At 44.6% G+C, this 23,038-nt stretch overlaps 1 protein-coding gene across 2 annotated transcripts in view; it reads right to left on the bottom strand.

The window, feature by feature from the left end:
* LOC119449520 (PAN2-PAN3 deadenylation complex subunit pan3-like) overlaps nt 1-23,038 on the bottom strand; it is a 51,446-nt gene that overhangs the window by 27,325 nt on the left and 1,083 nt on the right. For both annotated transcript variants that reach the window (XM_037712705.2, XM_037712706.2), the window contains exons 2-11: nt 22,809-22,900; nt 21,840-21,965; nt 21,405-21,558; nt 18,653-18,807; nt 13,589-13,768; nt 12,095-12,152; nt 11,043-11,201; nt 4,973-5,089; nt 4,738-4,893; nt 489-733 (exon numbers count right to left, since the gene is read on the bottom strand). In XM_037712705.2, the coding sequence (XP_037568633.1) occupies nt 489-733; nt 4,738-4,893; nt 4,973-5,089; nt 11,043-11,201; nt 12,095-12,152; nt 13,589-13,768; nt 18,653-18,807; nt 21,405-21,558; nt 21,840-21,965; nt 22,809-22,900 (1,442 nt within the window). The remainder of the gene's footprint in view (nt 1-488; nt 734-4,737; nt 4,894-4,972; nt 5,090-11,042; nt 11,202-12,094; nt 12,153-13,588; nt 13,769-18,652; nt 18,808-21,404; nt 21,559-21,839; nt 21,966-22,808; nt 22,901-23,038) is intronic.

The raw sequence follows: 23,038 nt of genomic DNA, 5'->3' as shown, positions 1-23,038 counted from the left end.
GCCATATTTGAGGGCACTGGATTAATTTTGACCACTTGGTATTTTTTAAACATGCTCCTAAAACCTAAGTACATGAGCATTTTGATCCCACTGAAATGCACTACCACAGTGGTTACATCGAAACCATGACCTCGTGCTAAACAGCAGAATGCCGTAGCCACTGAGTCACGGTAACGAGTGCAAGAGTAAATGAAAGCAAAAAATTGTAGCCAATTGCTGGCTGTCCAGGAACAGCTTTATATAGGGGTGATGAGAGGGTGGGGGGAGACTATTGACCCCTCCCCAATATTTCCTCTTGCCCCCCCCCCCCCCCCCAATAACCCCCCTCATAATACCGCCTTAAAGTGCCAAGTTATGCAGAGACCTCTTGCACCCCCAAGGAAAATGGAGGCTCATGCTCTGCCCCTCCAACAAAAAAATTCTGGTGCCACCCCTGTGGCTATCCCAGCCCAGCCCCCACCCCACATAGTGGTTTAGGCAAGAGGTACCTGATAGTGAGGCACAAGCGCCTTCGCACTGGGTACAGCTGAGTCGAACGTGAGCACGTCCATGATGCCACAGCAGTTGAGGCGCAGGCGTGACTTGCCCATGACCAGAATTTTGGAAGGCTCAAAGGAGCGGCACGCTAAGCCGGCTGCATGGATAGTGCGCAGCACCGAGCTCAACTGCACCACAAAGGCCCAGATAAGGCTCTCAGGCAGCAGTCCAGCATGCTGGCGCAAGGAGCCCAGAGCTGCAATGCAACACACAGAAGCTGATGAAACACCAAAGAATGGCACAACTGCTGTCCTTTTTTTTTTTCTTTTTTTTTTCTGACGTTTTCATATCCAAAGAAATGAATGTATGTCAGAGTGACCCATCACAATTCAGTGGCTTGCACTTGCAAAGCCACTACCATACTTAAGCCCTGCCCCGTTCATACAGGAAGATTTCCAGTCGGTGACAAAATCGGTGACTGGAAAATGTACGCTGCGCAATAGAAAAACATGCCGATTGGTCCAAACCCAATTTTTGCTGCCAAAAAAAAAAAAAAAAAAAAAAAAAAAACGTCACTGCTTTTCACAAGCAAATCAGAATGCGGCGTTGCAGGGGAACAGAGGAAATAGGGGCAGAAAGCGCTCTCGCTTCTAAACGTCCAGTCAGTTGTTTTGCAAAATGGCACAGGCATGGTCAGCTGCATCATTGTTTGCAGATATATTTGCTGGTGTTGAGTGAACTTATGGCATGCTTCGTGTGAAAAGAAGTCTGCACAGCAAGTGTGCGTGTTTGCAGTGTTGCAATCTGGCTTTCTCGCCGTGAGTATGGAGCATTTTCTTTCCCTCTCTAAAATGTCACAATGGACAGTAAGAAAGTGGTTTATAATGGGCTGTGTATATGTTGGCATGGTGCAATGCAATTGATGAGCCCAACTGAAGTTGTGTGTTACGTCGTGTATTCAGTCGACTTCCGTTGATTCGACACTGACAGGACCAACGAAAATGATCGAATTATCCGGCGGGTTGAAGTAGACAAGATGCAGAAAAAATGCCAAAACACCCCACTGATTCATTTGGCAGTATTTGCATAATATTAACATGCTCCTGAATCAAACATGCAACAACTTTCTATGTGTCCACCGTAGAAAACTAACATAGAAATGACATTAAATCTCCTAAACAAAGTACAAATCCACCGTGGGCCCGATGTTCTAGCAAAATAATGGGCAAGGGTCTAAGACACAATGGCAGCCGGTTTCCTGAAGTCAGCTTTGCTTCAATACATTTGTTATGCAGCAAAGCATACGAACACTGCAAGGGTGGTTCTGGTTTCGTATCCCCTCGCACTGCACAGGCAATTTTTAGCCAAATTTTATTGGGAAAAAAAAAAAAGGCGTGCATTAGAACTGAGTAAATACCTTAATCAGGCATTATGAGCTACGGTTATTGATTGAAAAATCTTTCTAGGGCAGGCCGAAAATAGGAGTTTTTGACGGGAGGTGATGTGCATTCAATGCATTCATTGTCGCCCAAGTTCCACTGAGACAGACGATGCTACTAAAGAGGTCACTGTTAGGCTCACCATAGGGGTCAGACGCATGCAAGCTGACTGGTCAAGTTCGAATTATGCGGCGAAGGCCAATTTTAGGATCGAAAGTAACGAAATTTTAGGCCCCTAGAAATGCATGGGTGCTGGCTGGGGCTTTTGCTAGGGATCAAATTAACTGGAGTCTATTAACGGAAGTCTACTGTAGTAGAGAGCAGCAGTAGTCATGCACGCATTGTAGCTGGGAGTGCAACTGACACGGTGTTGTTGGTTAGCATATCGTTGTTGCTACAGTGCGATTGATTTTTAAGGAAGCTTTTCACTGTATTTACTTTCACCGTATTTGGTCACGATATAATGTCAGCCTTTGTTGTGTGTGCAGCGTATTTCGTCTTTTTGCATACACACATGCCGAACATTCTTGCACTAACCATGAATTCGGAACAAACTTGCGAGAAGTGATCTTGCGTGCTTCGGTGCATGCACAGCGTATCTAGCGAGAGTTGGTGGGCGGCAATGAACATTTCGTCGCATGCTACGAGAGCTCTAATGTGAACACGTCCACTATGTCATCAGTGAGATCCTGCCTACATGTGCGATAGAAAGCTTCACAGTGTGAATGCGCCTTTAGTGCATATATTCACAAGTGCACTTTGAACTGCGGCCTTAGAGAAATAAATTTAAAAAAGAAAAGAAATTATGGGGTTTTACGTGCCAAAACCACGATCTGATTATGAGGCACACTGTAGTGGAGGAATTTAGACTACCTGGGGTTCTTTAACGTGCAGCTAAATCTAAGTACACGGGTGCTTTTGCATTTCGCCCCCATCGAAATGCGGTTAGAATAAAATGACTAAAATCATTATTGCCTTGATTTCTTGGCCAAACTGATACACAAAGTTGTAGAGCGCCCGCTTTGGCTGCAGGAGGTGGTGGTTTCGATTTGCCACCTGGCACCCATTGGTTCAAATGGGCACAAGTATACCCCGGCCTGGCGTTCGGCTTCCTTCAGGGGTTATACGCTTGGGAAAGGAGCCTGCGCCCTGCATTTCCCGTGAAAACCCTTGTGAGCACCCAAAAAAAAGTGATGTTTGGGCCGCTCCCATACCGGCCATTTCCCCATGTGGTGCCTAAAATGCACCTATTGAGGTGGGGACGCCTTCGGGTTGGAGACAAACACCCCTTTCCAAGCGTTGAGGTCCCATAATGGCCGAGCACCAGGCCGGGAGTGCGCTTGTACTTATTTTACCGGTAGGTACCTGGTGCCCTTGCCTCCCACAGCCACAGCGGATGCTCTTCAACAAGGTCGTCTGTGGTTGGACAACCAGGCACCCAGAGACAACTCCTGAGATCTCTATTGGGCCCCATTTTTGATATGTGAGCCCCCACGAGAGCCGAGCACCAGGCCAGGGGACATCTCTACCCATTAGAAAAAGCCGGTGGGTTTCCGGCGGCACCGGGATTTGAACTCGGCACCTCCCACATACGAGGCGGATGCTCTGCTGCTAGGCCAGTCCTGCGGTCTGTGCATTTGTGCCATGATACACTAAATATTTCAATATCTGTGTCATTCTGTTAACAACTGCTGATAAGCGCCACTCTGTACAGCCAACCAAAACAAAACTGCAGTTTAATTCTTGAATTTTGGGGCAGGCTTAAGGGGGCATTTACACGCCTGCAATGTTCAACTTGCCCAACTGCGTTAGGGGGGCAGCCTGGTTCTCAAAGTGAAATCTTATTTTTCAACCATTCAACCAATCTAGATGAAATTATGCACACTCATTTACTTTTCCATAATGATTTCAAATATTATTTCATTTATTATGCAGGTCAATTATTTCTGGAGTTAAATAAGATAATTAGAAATAGCATACTATTGTTTCAAGCCTCAGAGAAAATGGCAAGATATAATTTCAATGCATGGACCCAGCCCAAAAGGTGAAAGGTGCAATAATAGAAGAACTTAAAAAAGAATGATCAATATAAGTGCTATCATAATACACTGAAGTTCTCTTCTTGCAAAGTGGGAACAATTCGGTAGGAAATAGAGCAAAATAATATAACTTTCAAGCCAGAACTTCAGAATCTGCTTGCATTATACCACTTATCATACATGCAGCCTTTCTATTATAAAACAACAAATTTTGATTCTACCTGCTCTAGGTGCTGAGATATCAACGCTGGCAGGTTGCATGGAGTAAACAAAAATTTAATTGCAAGAAACATTGTAAAAGACCACTCGAGATAGTAGGAACAAGGGTTAATGGAGTTCATTTTCTTATTAGTATTTGACCAAAATATTGATCCATGACGAGATATACCTTAGATTATTGCAAAAAGAGATAAATTTCAAACGGTCAGTCTTAAATATTATATATTTTGTCATTTTAGGCATTACATTAGGTACAGCAATATGCTCGTTAGGCACAGCAATTAGGCAAACCTCAACATAACAAGACAAATTATTGGATATGACGAGTAAATCTAAAATGCTTCCCTACGATATCAGCAGGTAATGAATGTATGCTTATAACAAATATTGGATATAATGAAGTTATCGTCTTGTCAGATGTGACGTCGTCATAACCATTAACACAAGTACTCACAGGTTTAGATACAACAATAAAAAGCAGGCATTTCAACACACAACAGAACAAATTATGCATCCCATGCTCACATGGGCATTCCAAGAACACAAAACATGCGTGAGCTCACCAGGCTTTCCGTGAGAAAAAGGCCTCGTGAGCCCATTGGAAGGCTGGGGATAGACAGGTGGGCAAAAGCCATTCAGCGTTGGCATGGAAGGCTGGCTGAAGTACTGGCTCATTAGGGTGTCCGCGCCAGCATGGTAGTCGTAGACAAACACCATTGCTGCACAGCAAGGCACACCCCACTTTCAGCTCTCTGCCGTCCGCCACGAAAAAGTGCTCTGCTGGCCCTCTCAACTTACAGTGATCTCCAAATGCCTTAGTGGTGAAAACCTCCCGCAGGTGCACAAGATTGGAGTGCTGCAACTTCTTCCAAAGATCAACCACTGCCATGCACTTGGTGTTGCCGAGACGAAAGCCTGTGTCGTGCAAGGAGAACCAGTCAGATGGGCATGCAATCAAGATAAACTCTTTGTATTGCAGCTGTTATAATTCACCACAAATCACTGCACTTGTTACAACTGTTACTGATTGGTTGTTTGATGAATTGTAAATCTCACAGGAACACCCACAGCCATGAGAGATGCCATAGTTGGAGGCCTGTGTGTTAATTTTGACCACTTGGGTGTTCTAACTTGCACCAAAGGCTCAGCATGCAAGCATTTGTGTGTTCCGCCCTCGCTGATATGCAGCCGCCATGGCTGAGAGTCAAACACGCGACCTCACGCTAAGACAACTATAAATGCAATATACCTGCCCATAAGAAATGAACTCATGACTAAGTAATTGGGCAAGCTAATTTATACCTTTAGGAAAGAGTAACAGCACAGGAGATGAGACTCAAGAGACAGAAACAACATTGTTCTTTTTTAAACTACTATTTTTCGTACCTTTTTTTTTTCTTTCCTGATTGAACGAAAGTTTTCTTGAAACATTAATATAGCGTTGAAACTACGGGTGGGCAAATATTCGAAGTTTCGATTATGAACAGAATATTACACACTAACTATTCGTATATGAAAAATAACTACAGTCGAAAACGTTTATAATGAACTCTATAGCTCTGCAAAAGGTGGTCGTTATATCAGTAGTTCGTTATTGCAAACTTCCGATAGAAACGTCCATCTAAAGAACGAAATGCGACACCGTGTAGCTGTTTCAAAACGGCGTCCGGTTCTGATCACCTGTCATTTCAAAACTGCAGGAGCAGCCACCATTTTTTATTCGAGAGCTTGTGATATATTGTACTACCAGCAGGACATGACTGTATTCTGCACACGAGAATGAGGCGTTCTAGTTGGCTGGAAGCGTAAAATTCGGAAATTGCTGCGGATTGGTGCCATTCTACGAAGGTCTCAGACACGGTTGGTCTCGGCATTATGACTGCGCATCAGCCACACAAGAGCCGTAAAATTATGTTATCTAGGTAATTTACGGCTATTGTGTGGCTCTGTTTAAAATGTAAAATGTCACGTCATAATGTATTGTTCGAAAGGAAAACGTCACCGCGAATCATTATGAGCAATCGGCTACACTTGAATGAAGCGGCGCCGAATCGCGATCTCCTGATAACGGCGTAGTAACCGCCGACCCTTTGCAACACTGCGTGGCAGAAGCGCGTGGTGCAACGTTCTCGCCGACTCGGGCTGCGTTGACAGGAACGCATAAGCGGTCGTTGTTCCCCTGGTGGAAAGACATAGATGGTTGTTCCAAATCGTTGAAACGGGTGTAATTCACATGGTGCTGCATGGACAATTGCACAAAAACGAGAGCGACGCCGTTGTGGCATCCGATATCACACGGCCCCTGCCACGCTGTTTATGCTGTACGTGGCACGCCTCCGCCATGGAGGCGTGCCACGTACAGCAAGATGTGTTTGTGTTTACCTGTGTGTGCGTGTCACCGTCCTTGTTAATTTAGTTAGTAAGCGAATGCTTACAAGTTTATACGGCCGATAAAACTACTATCCTTATTTCATACAGCTGTCTACTAATTGCTATCGCAATTATCGCTTCACCTTTCGGGCAAAACTGCGACTTCATTTAATTTTTTTCCATAGTCCCTTGAAAAACGTATCAACGGGGTTCTACTATCCGTGTGCATTTTTTTCGTGCCCAAATCGTCGACGATCGCTTTCTAGAAGGTGTAAAAGTGCACGCATGTGATCTCACGAATGTTTCCGCACGCCACTGAATGCCTCAGCATATCAAGTGCTGGGAGCGTTTTCGACGTTAGGGCTGCTACCGCGGTCGTCGTTGCTACAGCGATCCTCGTCTTCTCACTGGTCAAACCATCAGCAGGCTCTCATGTGGTCTGGTGCGCTCAACGGGGGAACCAATGGGAGATTGCGCAACCGCGTGACGTAGCCGGTTGCTTGGCGACAATGGATCGCGTCCAGATCCCGCCGCGTCGGCTTGTCTGTGGTGGTCGCTCGGGTGGCCCGGCCGCCGCCGCCGCTGTTGCTCGCGCATTCGTATGACCCACAGCGGCGTGGCTATGCGTTCGCAAAAGCCGATGTTTTTCGTATTAAGAGCAACGTATTTCGCCTGGGGAATGTTACGAATTCATATCACACCGAAATTCGTACCAGCCGTGATCTATCACCGGGGTTTTACTGTATTTTGGTAATTAAAACGTGTAGGTGCCCTACTTATTATCTACCATAGGTTTCTTTGCATATGACTTGTTTCTTCGGGTTTTTTTTCTTGTTTCATTCTTTCTTCTGGGACGATTCTTTTTTTTCAAAAGTGCAAAAATTGTTTCTTATCCTGGCTTTCTGTCTTTGAATATGCATGCTTGATATAATGCATTTAAAGGGGCCCTGAGCCACCCCTCAGGCTTGGTGAAAGAACACAGTCTGCGGATATAGCATATGCTGCAGTGAACATTTCAGCCAAATTTTGCAGTCGTGCACGGTGCGTGGATCTCGCAAATGGAGCGCGAAGTCGCCTTTCTCTCAAACGCTCTCTTTTCAACAGAAGCCTGCTCCTCCCTCTTTTCTGGACGCTTTATTTTGTAATATAGCACATTCCAATACGCAGCTGCTATTGGCCAACAGCTGACATCAATCAAGTAGGGTGTTTGGATCAGTGCACTTATTCCTACTGTTACTGTGTATATTTATTGACACCGTTTAACCAACAAGCTAAAGTAAGCGAAAATCTGCTTTCAAAATCTGATAATAATTACGTACTTCTGGAAGAAGCCAACTATCGTCTGCTCACGCTCGACCACGGTCGCCCACGTAAGAATTAAACTTTGGCCACCCTGCTTATCGGTGTCATAGCCATCAGGTCTCGCTAATTTAGACTGGTTTTGAACTAGCCTTGAACCACGTGAAACTTGTCGTCAGCCAAAAGCAAACGTGCCAGCATGTGCTCAATCCTGACCGCTCCTTGGCCGACTTTGCTTTGTAATGAGTCATGTCAGTGCGGCTTCACCACCGTAGCCTTCACAGTGCAAATCATTGAAGAAGGAGCGGAAGCACCGCGAACGCTACGTTTGATTGCCGATAACTCCGCTTCTGCTGAACGCACTGAAGAACTTTTTTGCAGCAAAACATTTCTGAAATACCGTATTTTTCCACGTACAACGCTCACCCCCAATTACAACAGCTCAGAAAGAAGAAAAAAAAAATTGCTGCGCATAGAATCCACGGAAATAACCGCATACAATAACGCTCAAATCTTTGCAAGAACAGTCTCCACTCGTGAATGTGCGACTTGTTAACGCCGTATGTTCTGCCAAGCGGCTGTGTTCCTCCATTGTTTGGCGATGCTGACAAAGCTGGATTCTCACACCGGTCTTTATATCGCATACGAGTCAGTCACGTGATGTGCGACGTGAATTGGATCACTTTGCAGCTAGCATTCACACGACAGCTGATGACACCGTGGAAGGAGCAGCCCTCGCATGGGCAGCAGCAATGGAGCAAACGCGACCGAACCGAAAATCCCAATGGTGATTTGTCTTATTGCTGTATCGCAAAGCGCCTTGCGTGGACCGAGGGAGCGCGCGCCGCAGGAATGGGTGACGTATGTGTTTGCCGCCACATGCGCAATTCGATAGCTACTAAACACAAAATGGTGACACGTAAAGGAGAGGAGAATGAGCGACTATGAAAGAGGGGAGAAGGGAGCTTGAACACGCAGGAGTGGGGAGAGAGTGGGGTTCTCTAGGAGATAACAAAACCTTTAACGACGGAGAACTTTGCCTTGAGGTGTGGCTTCACGGCGAAATTTGCGTATAACCCGCACCCAGACTTTACTGTTAAATTTTCTGACATTTTGGTGCGGGTTATACGCGCAAAAATACAGTAGTCTAATTTACTTCGAATGCATTTCTCGACTTCGATAAAAAGAGGTTCGGAGCCCCTTTAACCCTTTCAGTACCGGACATTTTTCTCGGAGATAATAAAACGAACACGATGGTGGAATTTCGGTTATTCAGAAGGGACAGAATAATGGTATGTATAATGGCAAATGAGTTCTTAGTATGGTCCTCACATTCCTAACTTTGTTTTCTATCTCCTACCTAGTATCGTTCTGATGTGCACGCTTCTGTGATAGTCCGACGTGTCAGGGTCAAAAAAACAACTTTTATAAATGTAAGACAGATGGCATAATTACGCAAGCGTGGTTCTTGCGCTACGACACAGATATCTGAACGAAGAACCACTGAAGTAGCGGAGCACTAAGCCCGGGAGCCAACCCTCCAATCGGCGGATGCGCGCTCAGTGTGGCAAAACCAAGCCTATAAAGGGGCGTGTTCTGCAGCACACTAACAAAAACCGTGACTTAGAAAACCCAGAGAGATGAGAAAATATGCATCTAGAAATATACAACACATGGCGGAACTACCTCAGAGCTCGCCGACTCAACTGTAGCAGACATTTACATAATGATAAGCGTTGAGCGAATCGTTGCGTAACGAGATGCCGACGCACGTCAAGCTGGTGGGGCTCCGGCGGCCTGAGGTGCGTTTTGTTGTTTTTCTATTGCGTAATGTTTTAACACAGTTACGGGACACCGAAATAAAATTGAGCTGGTGGGCGACGCCTGATGCCGCTGGAGCGACAGGTGATGCTCACATCGCGCGGCCTGCAGCAAGGAACGGCAGCGCATTTGGGTTATCACCTACTAAAAGCATGCAGTACGCTTCCAACGGCACTACGCCCCACGCGCTGTAAAATAGATAGGTGAACATGCTTATCACAATAGGGTTGGCGGCAATAGCTGTGAATGCGGCTTGCGTCGACCCGGGAGAAGATTTGTTGGTACCGGATAGAAATCGAGTACGCGCCAGCGTTCACACGCGAGAAGGGCGGGCGAGTATTGCGGTGAAGCTGCCGCGGCTGGAGGTTACAGCTCTCGATCGTGTGCACCTCCCCCTTTTTCGTGTTTACACGGGATCTAGCGGCCGGAAAACATACCATATGATCACAGTCTGAGCAGGGAACGACGGCGCATTTGGGTTATCGCCTATTAAAAGCGTGCAGTACGCTTCCAGCAGCACCACGCTGTGAAACAGACAGGTGAAGATCTTATGGCAATAGAGTTGTCCATGATAGCTGTGAATGTGGCGTGCCACGACCCAGGAGGAGATTTGCTGGCACTGGAATAAGAAACTGAGTACGCATCGACGCTTTCAGGTGAGACAGGCGGGTGAGTATTGCCGTGAAGCTGCAGCGGCGGGCTACTGTTCTCGATTGCGAGCACCCCACGCATTTTCTTGTTTACATGCGATTTAGCAGCTGGACAACGTATCATACGATTGCAGTTTGGCGATGTACTGAACGTTGGTGCCGAAAGATGTTTTCCGGGAACGTATGAACTGGTAAAAGATAAGCATAACTCAATTAGATCATTTTTTGTGTTCTCAATCGCGAACATTGGCGCCGGGAAAATGTACGTAGCAGGAACCTTTAACGAGGTTCTACTCATAACAAAGTAAATTTAAAATCTTTCGTGCCGATATCAGCACTTAACGAATATATGCCTAATGGGCTATTACGCAGATGTAATGAAGGCATTTTGTTACAACTACATACAAACAACAAAGTTTGTATGTGCAAGCAGAACAAAGTAAATTTAAAATCTTTCGTGCCGATATCAGCACTTAACGAATATATGCCTAATGGGCTATTACGCAGATGTAATGAAGGCATTTTGTTACACTACATACAAACAACAAAGTTTGTATGTGCAAGCAGCAACTTGAGTCGCTGAACCTCCTTAGTTCGATTACCAAAACAATCAAACCCAGGCAAATATAGTTCAAACCATATTTTAAGAATGTGCAATGTCAAGAACAATACTTTAAATATAACCCCTGTTGATGCTACAAATATTTTACAATGGGCAACAAACCCACCATGCACCCTCCTCAAGCAGTAGCAGCAGCCAGTCTTGATGTTTGTTGCCTTGTAGACTGACGTCACATATCCAAAAGTGCTGGATTTGGGCGGCCCATTCGAGGAACTTGGTTCCAGGGGGCAAATGTTATGATAATTGTCAACTTCTGTTGGCAGGTCTGGAAGTGGCAGAAAGTACAATTGTGAAAACTAGGCAATCGGCCAAGGACAGCAGCACATTATGAATGAAACCACTTGATCTTTACAGACATGTAATTCGGTTAGCTCCCTTTACCATATATAACCAGTGCCACTCAAGACTTCAGGAAATCTCCAAGCAGAACAGAGATTGTGTTTGTGATAATCTATTTCAATTTCTATCTTGTTTTTATCCATCATACATATTTGGCTGATCCCAGAGATAAGGTACGTGATGTCCTAGCTAATGATCGGATAATTACGAAGCATGGCACCAGGCTGAAGTATTAATGCTTTCAACCAGCTCCTTGATGCAATTAGAGGTGCAGACTAACAGTGGCTAGGTTTTCTGTGTGTGGCAAAAGGCAGTTCTCAGGAATGTTAGGAGAAAAAATATGAACAGCAGTCATTAACAGCACAATGAATAAACTAAAGCCAACTCTCGCAGCATGTGTTAGTAGCCTAGTCAATAACACAATCACTTTTCACATAGCTGTGCTGTGGTTATGAACCCAAGCAATTGAAAGCCATCAGCAATAGTTGCAGGGCCCCTGTACTGGCCTTGAACCACAACAATTTTCAAATCAAATTATTGGGCTTAATGCACCAAAGCAACATGCAGGCTATGAAGGACACTATAGTGCAGGGCTCTGGATTAATTTTGACTACCATAAATTCTTTATCATGCACCTAAATATCTCGGCACACAGGCAATTTAGCATTCCAGTCCCTTCAGAATGACGCCACCGAAACTGGAATAGAACCCAAGACTTCTCGCTCAGCACCAGAATGCCACAGCCACCATAGGGCTACTATGTTCAAATGAGAGGGGAAAAAGAATAAAGTTAGAATGACAGAGGAAATATCTACGTACCAGTATTCACTTCTGGGTTTCTTTGAGCAAGGCTTAAACTCTGACGATGCAAGATATCCTGCAACACGGCATAAGAACCACATAAAAATAATGTTGTAGAAAGCAACTAAGAGAATTTGACAGCACGAGAAAATAATGCAGATAGAAACAGTAACTTCAAAGCCTACAGAGTTAACAGAACCCATAATCACAAGAGGTTGCAGGGGGAAAATTTTTTAAAGCCTCATACTCTTTTTTTTTGTATGTTACTGAAGCTCACCGCTAAAATTTTGCTGCCTCAACAGCTTTACATGTCCAGAACCGTCAGAGAAACTGCAGTCATTTGTCTTTGCTGACAATTTCCAATGAATTACAAAGAAAACAAGCAGCAACACGGAAATACATAACATAGGAGGCAGGAAGTAGTTTCCTCACTCTGCCATGCTTGAAGACAAAGCAAAAAAACAAAAGACAAGCCACAGCCAAGTGTATATTCTGTGCCGGCCAGATCCTCGGCAAAGTAATAAGCAGCTGTCGTTGAAACTATGGCTGTAGTGCAATTAACGTGGGGTGCCCCCTGCACATTTTTGATGCTCACCACTGACAAAAAATAAAAAAATAAAAAAGCATTGGCAACAAAAAGGTGGTAACAAAAAGCAAAATATGCATCAGCTGCTACTGCTGCATATAAGCGCTGTGGTTTTTATAGTACAGATAGCTTGTACCCTCCACTACTAACAGCACATGGCCCAAGTGCCTTGCAAGGTTTGCCATTGCCCTACCCAAAAAGAAGTCAGTTATACCCGAAAGGCAAAGCATCAATTGTGATAGCAAACTAGTAGACAGCTATACAAAGTACGCATAGTAGCTTTTATCAGTCGTATAAACTTGCATACATCCACTTACTAACTAAATTAACAAGCATGGTCTAAGCATGCACAGGCAAACACAGGCAAACTTGATGACTGCGGCAGCAGCAGCGAGCGAAATGACCTTCGTGCTGTCTATCGCCAATGCAAACTGAGCGGCAAAAACGCAGCACACACAAAGGCATGAGTCATCAGCGCACCTACACTGTGCCCCCAATGCAGATCGCTTTCAAGATAGACCACACGCAGGCATGCAATACGCAGTTGCTGCCGGAGTACGATGCTGCCCTCTCTCCCCCTCCCCGGTGACTTGCGCGCGACGAAAGACGGCGCGTTTCCTCCACCATATCCTCCCTTGCGCGCGAGATTGAGCCGCAATCGTTGGCTCCCCTCGCAAGCTTTCACTCGCACACATAGCATACGGCGCACGGCAATGGTGTTATCACCCTTGGACTTCATACGGAGCATCACGGCGATGGCAAAAATGCGCCTGGAATGTCCATATAATTGCTATCGCAATAATATAACGCGTCCCACCCTATGTAGGTGGCACCTCCATACACGATAGCAGTTTTGTGGGGATCCGAGAGGCAAAGAAATGTACATAGGAGGCTATGGACAAACATAGCACAGAGATCTAGCATACCATTCTGAGCTCATCTGGAAGAAAGAAGGAAGGTGCGTTGGCTTTGGGCTTCATGAACTCAATGTGTGCCGGGTTTCCAGGGTACATCTGGTATTCGGGAAGCAGGACGGCTTGGCCTTCCTCCGTCGAGTTTCCGGCTTCTTCATGTTGGTAGAAGTAGGTGGTGCCACCCAGAAACTCCTGCAGCGAGAACTTAGGTTTAGCAACACTCATCTGTTAGCTTGGCTTACAACACAGTGCAGGCACTTCACAGGTCCAAGCAAGGTGGGGAGAAAACGTGCACTTGACAAAAAATTTTACACATTGGCACCCCAGAGAAGGCTTGAATTTAAATACAGTAAAAGCTCGATGATACGAATCTCACGGGGTCACGAAAAATATTCGTATTAGCCGAAATTCGTATCATCGAAACAATTAAAACTACTGTCGAATCTCGATAATTCGAACTCGAAGGGGCCTGAAAATTTGTTCGAATTAAAAGGACGTATTTTTGAAGTATTCGTGCACCATAGCACGATGCACGAACGGTGCGAGTCGTGAAATATCGCGACGCGCAAGCGCATAGCAAGCGCGGGCCACGAAACTGCCCACACCGGCTAACGGTCGCTTCCCGATAACGACAGAAAACGAAGCTTCAGGGAGCGAGCGGGCGGCGCCGGCACACGGGTGCGCGCGGAGACCGTCGAAGGTGAGGGAGGAGGGCGGCAGGGAAACGGATTTGGCCGCGTCAACTCCGCCGCTTCGGTGGCTCCCCTCGCCCTCCCTCTCAACTCCCTCGTAGCTCTCTCACCTTCGACTCCGTGCGCACATCTCCGTGTGCGCCCGCCGCCGTGCTGGCGCCAGCTTATTTTAGCCGCCCCCTGAAGTTTCGTTTTCTGCCGTTATCGGGAAGCGAGCGTTTGCGGGCGTGGCAGTTTCGTTGGCCCGACTGTGCCTCCGCCGCTGCTTCCCTCTGGGCTGCTGCCGCAGCGTGCAAGGTCAACATGTGACTAGAAAATAGAGGAGAAGGGTTCACTGCCATTTTATCCGCGTGGCTGAGACGTCGGCACTAGTGTGTGCTAGAATACGGTTGTCTAGAACACTCTAGTCGGCACGTACACGCTTGTTCCGGCGCGATGCAGAAACGGTGACCTTGCAATTTGAGAGAGGGGTAAATGTCCGTCGCGGGTTCTTTTTTTTTTCCCCCCCGTTCCTTCGCGCGCGGCATTGAGGGGTCTGTCCTGAGCTTTTGCTCTATGGAGCATTGTCGGTGCGCGGTACGTTCGAAATAAGCGTGTTCGAATTAACGAGATTCGACTGTAGCTAAATTAAAGAGTCAGAGGTGAACTCACTCAGGCACATGTACGTAAAAAGCATTTATTTCTTGAAGCGCCACCGCTTCAAACTCTTCGCGCCCAGTCGCGGAGTCCGCGCTGTCCGGCGCCGCGCCTCCGCACCAAAAGAGAAGGAGAGAAAGCGCGTGAATGCGTGCTGTTCTCTTTCGCGGCCGTCGGTGGGGCGGCGTTTATTCGTATCAACCGACGCAGGCTGAAAATCGATTCGTAACAACCGTTCTCTAGCACATTGCAAAGTAATGGGGCTCGACCGGGACCACAGAAAAATTCGTATCATCCGGAAATTCGTATTAGCCGTGATCGTATCATCGAGCTGTTACTATCAAATTGAATGGTGGAGCTGAAATGTCCCATAGCAACACATACATAAGCTGCGAGAATGTGAGAGATACTGTAGTAAGGGGAGGAGGGCTCCAGTTTCATTTCTACCACCTTGGGTTCTTTAATGTGCACCGAACTAACGTTCAAGTTTGTTCATGGATTCTGCGCACATAGAAATACAGCCGCCACTGACCAGAAACCAAACTTATCACCTCGTGTTCAGTAACAGAACAACCCAGCCACTGAGCCAACCTAACAGGTCAGGGTTTGAATTCCCAATAAGGGAATCTAGCATAAGGATCCACAGAATAGGCCTGTGCGGGAGCAGTTGTCTCAATATTGCTTTCAGAGGTACCCCTTTCAATGCTCACCGATAGGCTAATCCGGTAGATGTGGCTGTCATAGGAAAAATGGCACACCTCCCACAAGCGTTCAATCCATGTCGCATAGTTTTCTGATGCACTGACAGGATGACCCCCCCCCATTCCCTTCCCAGTGAGACATCGCCACGGAGTAAGATAAGACAGGAGCGCCGACTCTGCTCGTCTGGAAGGGACACATTCTGAAACGCCGGCTCCTGCTTCACGGCGTGTTCGCCAGACGGCGCTACGAATGATGAAAAACTCTGCAGCAGAGAGGCGGGCCCAACAAACCGAAGGAGCAAAGGCGCGGGGACTCTCTCGCGGCGCCTGCTTGCCTATCCGTTTTGTCGTCTGCTCTGCGCACACCCCTGACGCCTGTAGCGCACATAGCTCTTGCGGTTCACGGAGTGACGTTAGCAGGAGAAACAAGTCATGTATCATTTAATTTAATTTATTTTATACAGGCCAAATGCAGGGCATTTGTCAGGTGGCCTGCATGAAACTTTACAAGGCACAGGAACAGAAAATAAACGAATTACGGAAACTAAGACCGAAAGAAAAAACTAGGCAAATGGTAGGGAGATATAACTGCAGTTCGGGTGGTCTCAAGCAATGACAGACGACAGCGAAAAGAAGCCTTTAGTGCAAAGCTGACGTTTATCACTCTTTTTAACTGAGCACGCATCAAGTGCTAAGATGCTTCTCTTGCTTCTATGTTTCTCGCGGTGCTTTTCGTGTCACCCGGTTCTCTTGCGAGCAAAATTGCCGCATTCTCATTAAAACATAATAATGAGGAAATCCTGCCAGTGTTTCCTGCTTATGAATTTCACAAGGGAAGCTCAGATTATGTGTCTGCATAACTGGGGGAATCTTCTCCAAGACAAGGCTGAGAATTTACATTACGGCATGTAACTGGACAAGGAAAGGCGCATGCACTGTGTGTAGTTGTAGACAAATTGAGCTCCTCCCGTCCTTCCGCATCGGCGTCTTCTGGTTCCTCCTGGCATTGAGCATCATTGAGCTGCGCCAGGCTTCCCTCAAAAATTGACGGAACCGCTCCGCTTCAAAGTCGAGGCACTTTCTTTACATCTAGTAGGACATCGCCTTTGTGTTTACTAAAGTAACTATCAAAACTAAGGTGCTTCTTGAAGTGTCGGGCACATAATTTGTCCATTGCTTTAAGCGCTCGCTTACTTTCAGGAATTTCTTGTCTCCACTGGTGCAGTAGCTGAAGATCAGATGGCTCCGCGAAGAGCGAAAACTTCTCGCGTCCTTTGCCATACTCAGATTTACAGCCGGGAAGAAAACAAAACACTGTCCTGTTGCTCAGTCTCTTCACGCACAAGTATCAAGATACCTTGTTCCGTCAGGCATGAATAAACATACTGCAGACATGGTAAACAAAGCGAGGACAACGAAAATTTCGCACCTTCTCTTCCGCGCAGACGTAGAGGAGTGAAAAACAAGTACTTCTGTTGTCGTTTTGTACAGCATCATTTATTGTCTGTTTCCTCTAAAGACATGTAAAAATGTTTCGTATGCGTGCATAAAAGCGCTACCGCGTGTTTATTTGCGCTTTTATTATTTGTGCGCATATATTTTTTTGTGTTTGATTCCTGTCAAATTGAGACGGCCGAGGGTCCACGTTTGTAGCAGACAACAGGCTCTGCGGGTGCCGCGCTGCCCGTCCTGCGCCGCCGCCACCGGTCTCCGCCACTCAGCGCATGCGCACATGGAGGCAAGCTGTTTAGTGTTTTCCACGCGCCTCGACAGATGGCGCTACGCGATGTATAATTTGTGTTGCACGGTTTGTCCCGAGCGAATGCGTTGCGCGGCGGCGGAGTCGGCGCTCCTGTTTATGTTACTCCGTGGACATCGCAGAGGATGTCGCGTAATAAAAAAAAAAAAAAAGCACTAGCCCCAAAAATGATAGACTGAGAATAGTCCCAGCACATTTATTTTGCTCTTATGAGCCCCCAAATGAGCATTTTACTTCCCCACCACCTGTCCCCTCACTGTTGCAGTGCATTTCCATCATTCACCTCGTTTTTGTAAATCTGTACACACATGTGCACTTCCATTGCAAAATTTGGCAATACCTTTAACAACAAAACAGGCAGCACAGCAAGGAGAGCTAAGCCACCACAGAATTGACCACTTTTGTGCGCACAGTTCTGCAAATGGTTATCTCAACCATATAAAAATTGACTAGCACCATAGGCAAGATGCCGTACCTTCTAAACCACAGATAACTCAGTGTTCCGATATTCTATATAAAAATTTTTAGTCCCTAGAAATTTAAATAAACTTGGGTCAACTCTGATTACAGCAGGCCGAGAACAAAGCATCAATATGAATTTCTTTCATATTTAGTGTGGTAAATGACAGAGTTCCCAGCAGTAAAGCTTCTGAGCCATTTTTCTAAGCCACACAAGAATGCTTCACTCACTAAATTTCATATGGTGAACCATTCGTCTGATTTCAAAGTGATGTGCTTTTATTTAGGGCATAAATAAAATGCACTGACATCTCGCACTAGGAAAATTAAATGAAAAAAGGAAAAAAAGAAAAAGAAGTAGCACTTAGGTAGTTTTTAACCATAGCTTAAGCAGTGAATGTAATTGCTTCAAATGTAGCTGCTTACATTGAATCACTAGGTGCAGAACCTACAGCCTGAGGTAAATATAGAGTCTACACTGATGCAAAGCTTTTTAGATAGTTTTAGTAGTGTTGTCTTCATTGTCTGCAAGTATTAGTGCTCTGTCCACTTCGCACGTATGACAAGTGCCCGGCTAATCAGTTCTATTCAGTAAATATGTGCACCATTAGTAGTGTGTTTGGCCTTCATGTATCACGCACCTTTATAATAATCTACTTACGTTTGCACACCCACCCCCCTGCCCCAATGTTTGCACTGTGACATGACGTACATTTTTACAAATTATATATATGCACTTCTTTGCATACCTGCAATAAACCAAACGAGGCTGACAGTTAAAGCAATGAAATAAAAATAAAATTTAAGCATTTTTAAGCATTCAACGAACCTGGTAAACTGTTGTTGGAGGAAAAGGCTCCCGCTGTGTGTTCAAGTAGCCTCCAACTGACATTGGTGACTGGCTGCGGCGGCTCACTAGTGGGGAGCCATCAGGAGACAAGCCGGGACTTTCCATTTTCCCCAAAGACAGGCCAGATGGTGTGTCTAAATCAAAGGCCGAAATTTTGGCACTTTAATTTCGTCAAAATACGCAAGATACAAGGCTTCTTAAAATTTGATGGAAAGTGGCAGAGATAATCAAACTTGTCCACAACACTTTCATTGGTAAGCTGCACATTTTCCGATGATATTGCATCAAACACATACAACATATATCAAAACTTCTCTTTAAAAAATGAACTAACAACGGCAAAAAAGAAAATGTTAGAACAGAAAACTGCACTAATGTTTACTGCTGTTATCTGTGGGCTGCGCAAGTTCGTAAGCATAACAATTTTCATATCTCTGTGCAGTGGTACATGCTCACCAAAACAGTAGACATGAATTAATACATCCAAAAAAGCCATCCATTGAAGGAAACTACACACTCTACAGGGTGTTTCATTTGGCTGCACCAATTTTTTTTAAATTGCCTGTGGCAGATAGCACAATTCTAATCCTCGATCTAAACTACTCGATGAGGCGGCCATTACTTTCACGAGAAATCAAAACGCCTAATTGAATAATTAACAAGTATGCGAATTAACTTCTTAATGAATTACACTACAACACATATCTCAATCTATGAATTATAGCCGGTGAGTTCGCAAGGCGTATCCCCTTGGAACGAATTCTCAGGACTGAACCAGTTTCGAGATATTTTTCGAAATTTATGCACAAAATGTATTAGCGTTCCAGTTTACTTCTTGAAGAAAACGCTGTTTTATGCATTGAGGCACAAAAGTAATTGGAACACCAAAGCCTTTCGTGGAGCCAAATTATTATCTCGAAACTAGCGCAGCCCAGAAAATTTGTTTGAAGTGGATACATCTTGTAAACTCACTAGCTACAGTTTGTAGATTATTATATGTGTCGTAAAATAATTAAGGAGTTAATTAGCGTAATTATGTTAAGTATTCAATTAGGCATTTGGATTTCTTGTGGAAGTAATGGCCGCCTCTTAGTAGTTTAGATCAAGGATTAAAGTCGTGCTATCTGCCGCAGGCAATTTTTTAAAATTTGGTGCAGCTAAAATGAAACACCCTGTATAGCACCCTCAATGAAGGAGTGCTATGATATAAAAGCACAGAAGAAAATAAAATCGATAAACAAAAATTAAACATGCTTCAATGAGTGTTCAAGTGGACCCAACCAAACATGTGCACAAACACCAAGATGAAAAGCTGGGATGCTTCTCTGAAAGTTAAAGTTTCCAGAAAACGTAAGGTGCTGCGAGACTTCTACAATTATTTTTACAGTAGCAGAGGTGTGCTCTGGTCAAAAAGCTGACACTCCTTACAACAGTCACAACATGTCTCTACACTGCAAGTTGAAGTTGTAGGCTCATATTCCCAATGACAGTAACCTCACTTTAACAGGTGCGGTCCATAAGACGGCTTCACAATTTCAAGGCACAATGAGCAAGGCCCAGATGGTCAAAACAAATTAACCTAACACTTGTCATCGCAGAGTATGAAATATTTTTGTTGTTGCTTTTGTGCCCGAAGAAAGAAAGAAAAAAATTGGCAGTTTCTTATTACAACACCTCTGTACAAGAATCTATGCCTAAAGTTTGTTGAAGGGACAAAAAGTGCAACAATTGGTTAATTTAGACAGCTAATTCCTTTTTTTTTTTTAAGACTTGATTTACAGTTGTTTGGAAGAAAATAACATCTTATTAGCAGAGAAAGATAAGTTTCCCTTCATTTAATGCCCAAGCTGCAGCACAGATATGTTAATATGACATCACCAATTTCAAAGTATTTTCACTTGTTTGGGCTGCTTTTCTTTTTGTAGAAGTCATGAAGGGTTGAGTCTGGTTTATATACAATGCAGTCCATGTTTATAGTGGACAAACTATTATCTAGTCCCGAGTGCACATTGTCTAATTATGATATCGCAAAGAGCTAGGTGTGAGAACTTAAAGCTCACCTTTCAGTATCGCATCTTTTCTGGCTTCTGCACACAGCAAGATTGATGTTTCTGCTAACACAGAAGTGTAATTCACAAATCCTGTTTAATATTTCCCTTTAGTGCCCCTTCAAAGGAGAACCGATGTTATTTTTTACCTGACCCCCCCAACCCCCATTTTTCTTTACTAGTTAATAAATCTATACCCTTTAAACCATACAAACAACACTGAAAAGTGTCAGAGTATTCTAAAAAATTGTACTGTAATTCTTGTTTCTATGAATCAGTTTCGGCTTAGAATCCAAGGAGGTGGATGCATCATGGTGTCACAATACATTGGCTCGCTCCATTCTTGCAATTGATGCAGCGGCCACATGTGAGCGCAGCAAGAAGATATGCGTGCTCCACTAGTTTATTTCTTATAAGCAATATCATCATCATCATACCTAGGCTTATTACTACGTATCTGTAAATTTTACTAGGTATCACAATATGACAATAATGTTGAAGTTTTCAAGACCAACTTTAGTATCAAATTAATATATCTGGTAAGTGTTTTTCAACCTTCATACTTGCTTAGCGTCATCCTTTAATGTGTTAGAAGTGTGTGGTAGTGCCTCACTCTACTTCGATAATACGAGTTGGTATTCCTTTAAAGGCAAATTGGCATTGCAAGCGGTTGTACTACTTACCAGGTGCTAACCGACTATATGGGCTGCTGCCAGGGGTCAAGTTTAGACTTCCAGAAAACTGTGAGAACGAAGGTGTGCTGGTGCTGTGCGTTAATTGGCCAGGGCTCAACATGCTGTTCATTGGTACAAATTCGGCGGCACCGGGGTTCGGAGTCTGCCAGAGGGAGAACAGTACAAATGGTAAGTGCGGTAGCCTCAGAATCACAAAAGGGTGTGCATGTGTTATGTTCACGCCAATCAATGTACATCCACAAATCACTGTGCCAGCAAAATATCACAGCACTCACACACCGAACAAATAACATGAATGGCAAACAGTTCCATGCTTCATTCAGCTCAGTCATGCTCATTGCAACAAGCTGCAACTACAATGCGCAAAGAGTTCTGCAGACAAAGCCAGAAAGACCAATTCCCGGGTAAGAACAAACAAATCACCTTTCTCGCAGAGTCCAAAGCCAATGATGAAAGGGCACTTGTAATTTCATTAGGTGAGATGCTGTTTGAAGATGAAAATATTTTCGATTTGTCCAGTGAGGACGGTGAAATTGTGCGTGCGGATACCTGAAAATTGAAAAGCTTTCAGAAATAACACACAACCAACACAGATTAATTTCACACATTTATGTCTCTCTAATACCAATCGCATGTGCTAGTGCATAAAACATATGTATATTCAACTTTAGCATCATGTAATGAAGCACTATCCTCATTATTGCAACTGTAGTAAGGAAATCTAAAATCTAGTAATGCAAGTCACTCCTAAAAAAATGAAATTGAAACTGTATTACACACCATGCTATACTTATTGCAAGAATATCGCTATGCAATGTTATGCTGAACAGTTCTTGAGTTTCAGTTCTCGAGGAGACAAAAAATGTGGTTTTGGCTCAAGGTCACCATCGCTGTACCATCAACCTGCCAAAGCGAGCATAATTTTCATTCCTTACGAGTACAATACAAGTTTTTGTTGCATCTTCACAACAGCATAGACTCACATTCATGTATGTTTTGAGTTTGGACTCGGCTGGGAGGTTCGATGGTGGTGAAAAAGCTTGGAAAACAGGGTCCAAGGCGGGACTTGTGGTACAATTTAGCATCATGTAATGAAGCACTATCCTCATTATTGCAACTGTAGCAAGGAAATCTAAAATCTAGTAATGCAAGTCACTCCTAAAAAAATTAAATTGAAACTGTATTACACACCATGCTGTACTTATTGCAAGAATATCGCTATGCAATGTTATGCTGAACAGTTCTTGAGTTTCAGTTCTCGAGGAGACAAAAAATGTGGTTTTGGCTCAAGGTCACCACCGCTGTACCATCAACCTGCCAAAGCGAGCACAATTTTCATTCCTTACGAGTACTACAAGTTTTTGTTGCATCTTCACAACAGCATAGACTCACATTCATGTATGTTTTGAGTTTGGACTCAGCTGGGAGGTTCGATGGTGGTGAAAAAGCTTGGAAAACAGGGTCCAAGGCGGGACTTGTGGTACCTGAAATTTCGCACCGTTTAACACATAGTTACATGCGTCCATGCCGTACCAAGATTATTTTGCGTTTCAAGCTTTTAATCCGTTTACACGTAGCGATATTTTAGACGCAATAGCGAAGGACGATCGACACCGTCCGGA

The sequence above is a fragment of the Dermacentor silvarum genome, chromosome 4, assembly GCF_013339745.2.
Source record: "Dermacentor silvarum isolate Dsil-2018 chromosome 4, BIME_Dsil_1.4, whole genome shotgun sequence".
Lineage (NCBI taxonomy): Eukaryota > Metazoa > Arthropoda > Arachnida > Ixodida > Ixodidae > Dermacentor > Dermacentor silvarum.
Note: the sequence above shows the minus strand (reverse complement) of the source record. Positions and strands in the feature narration are given on the sequence as shown.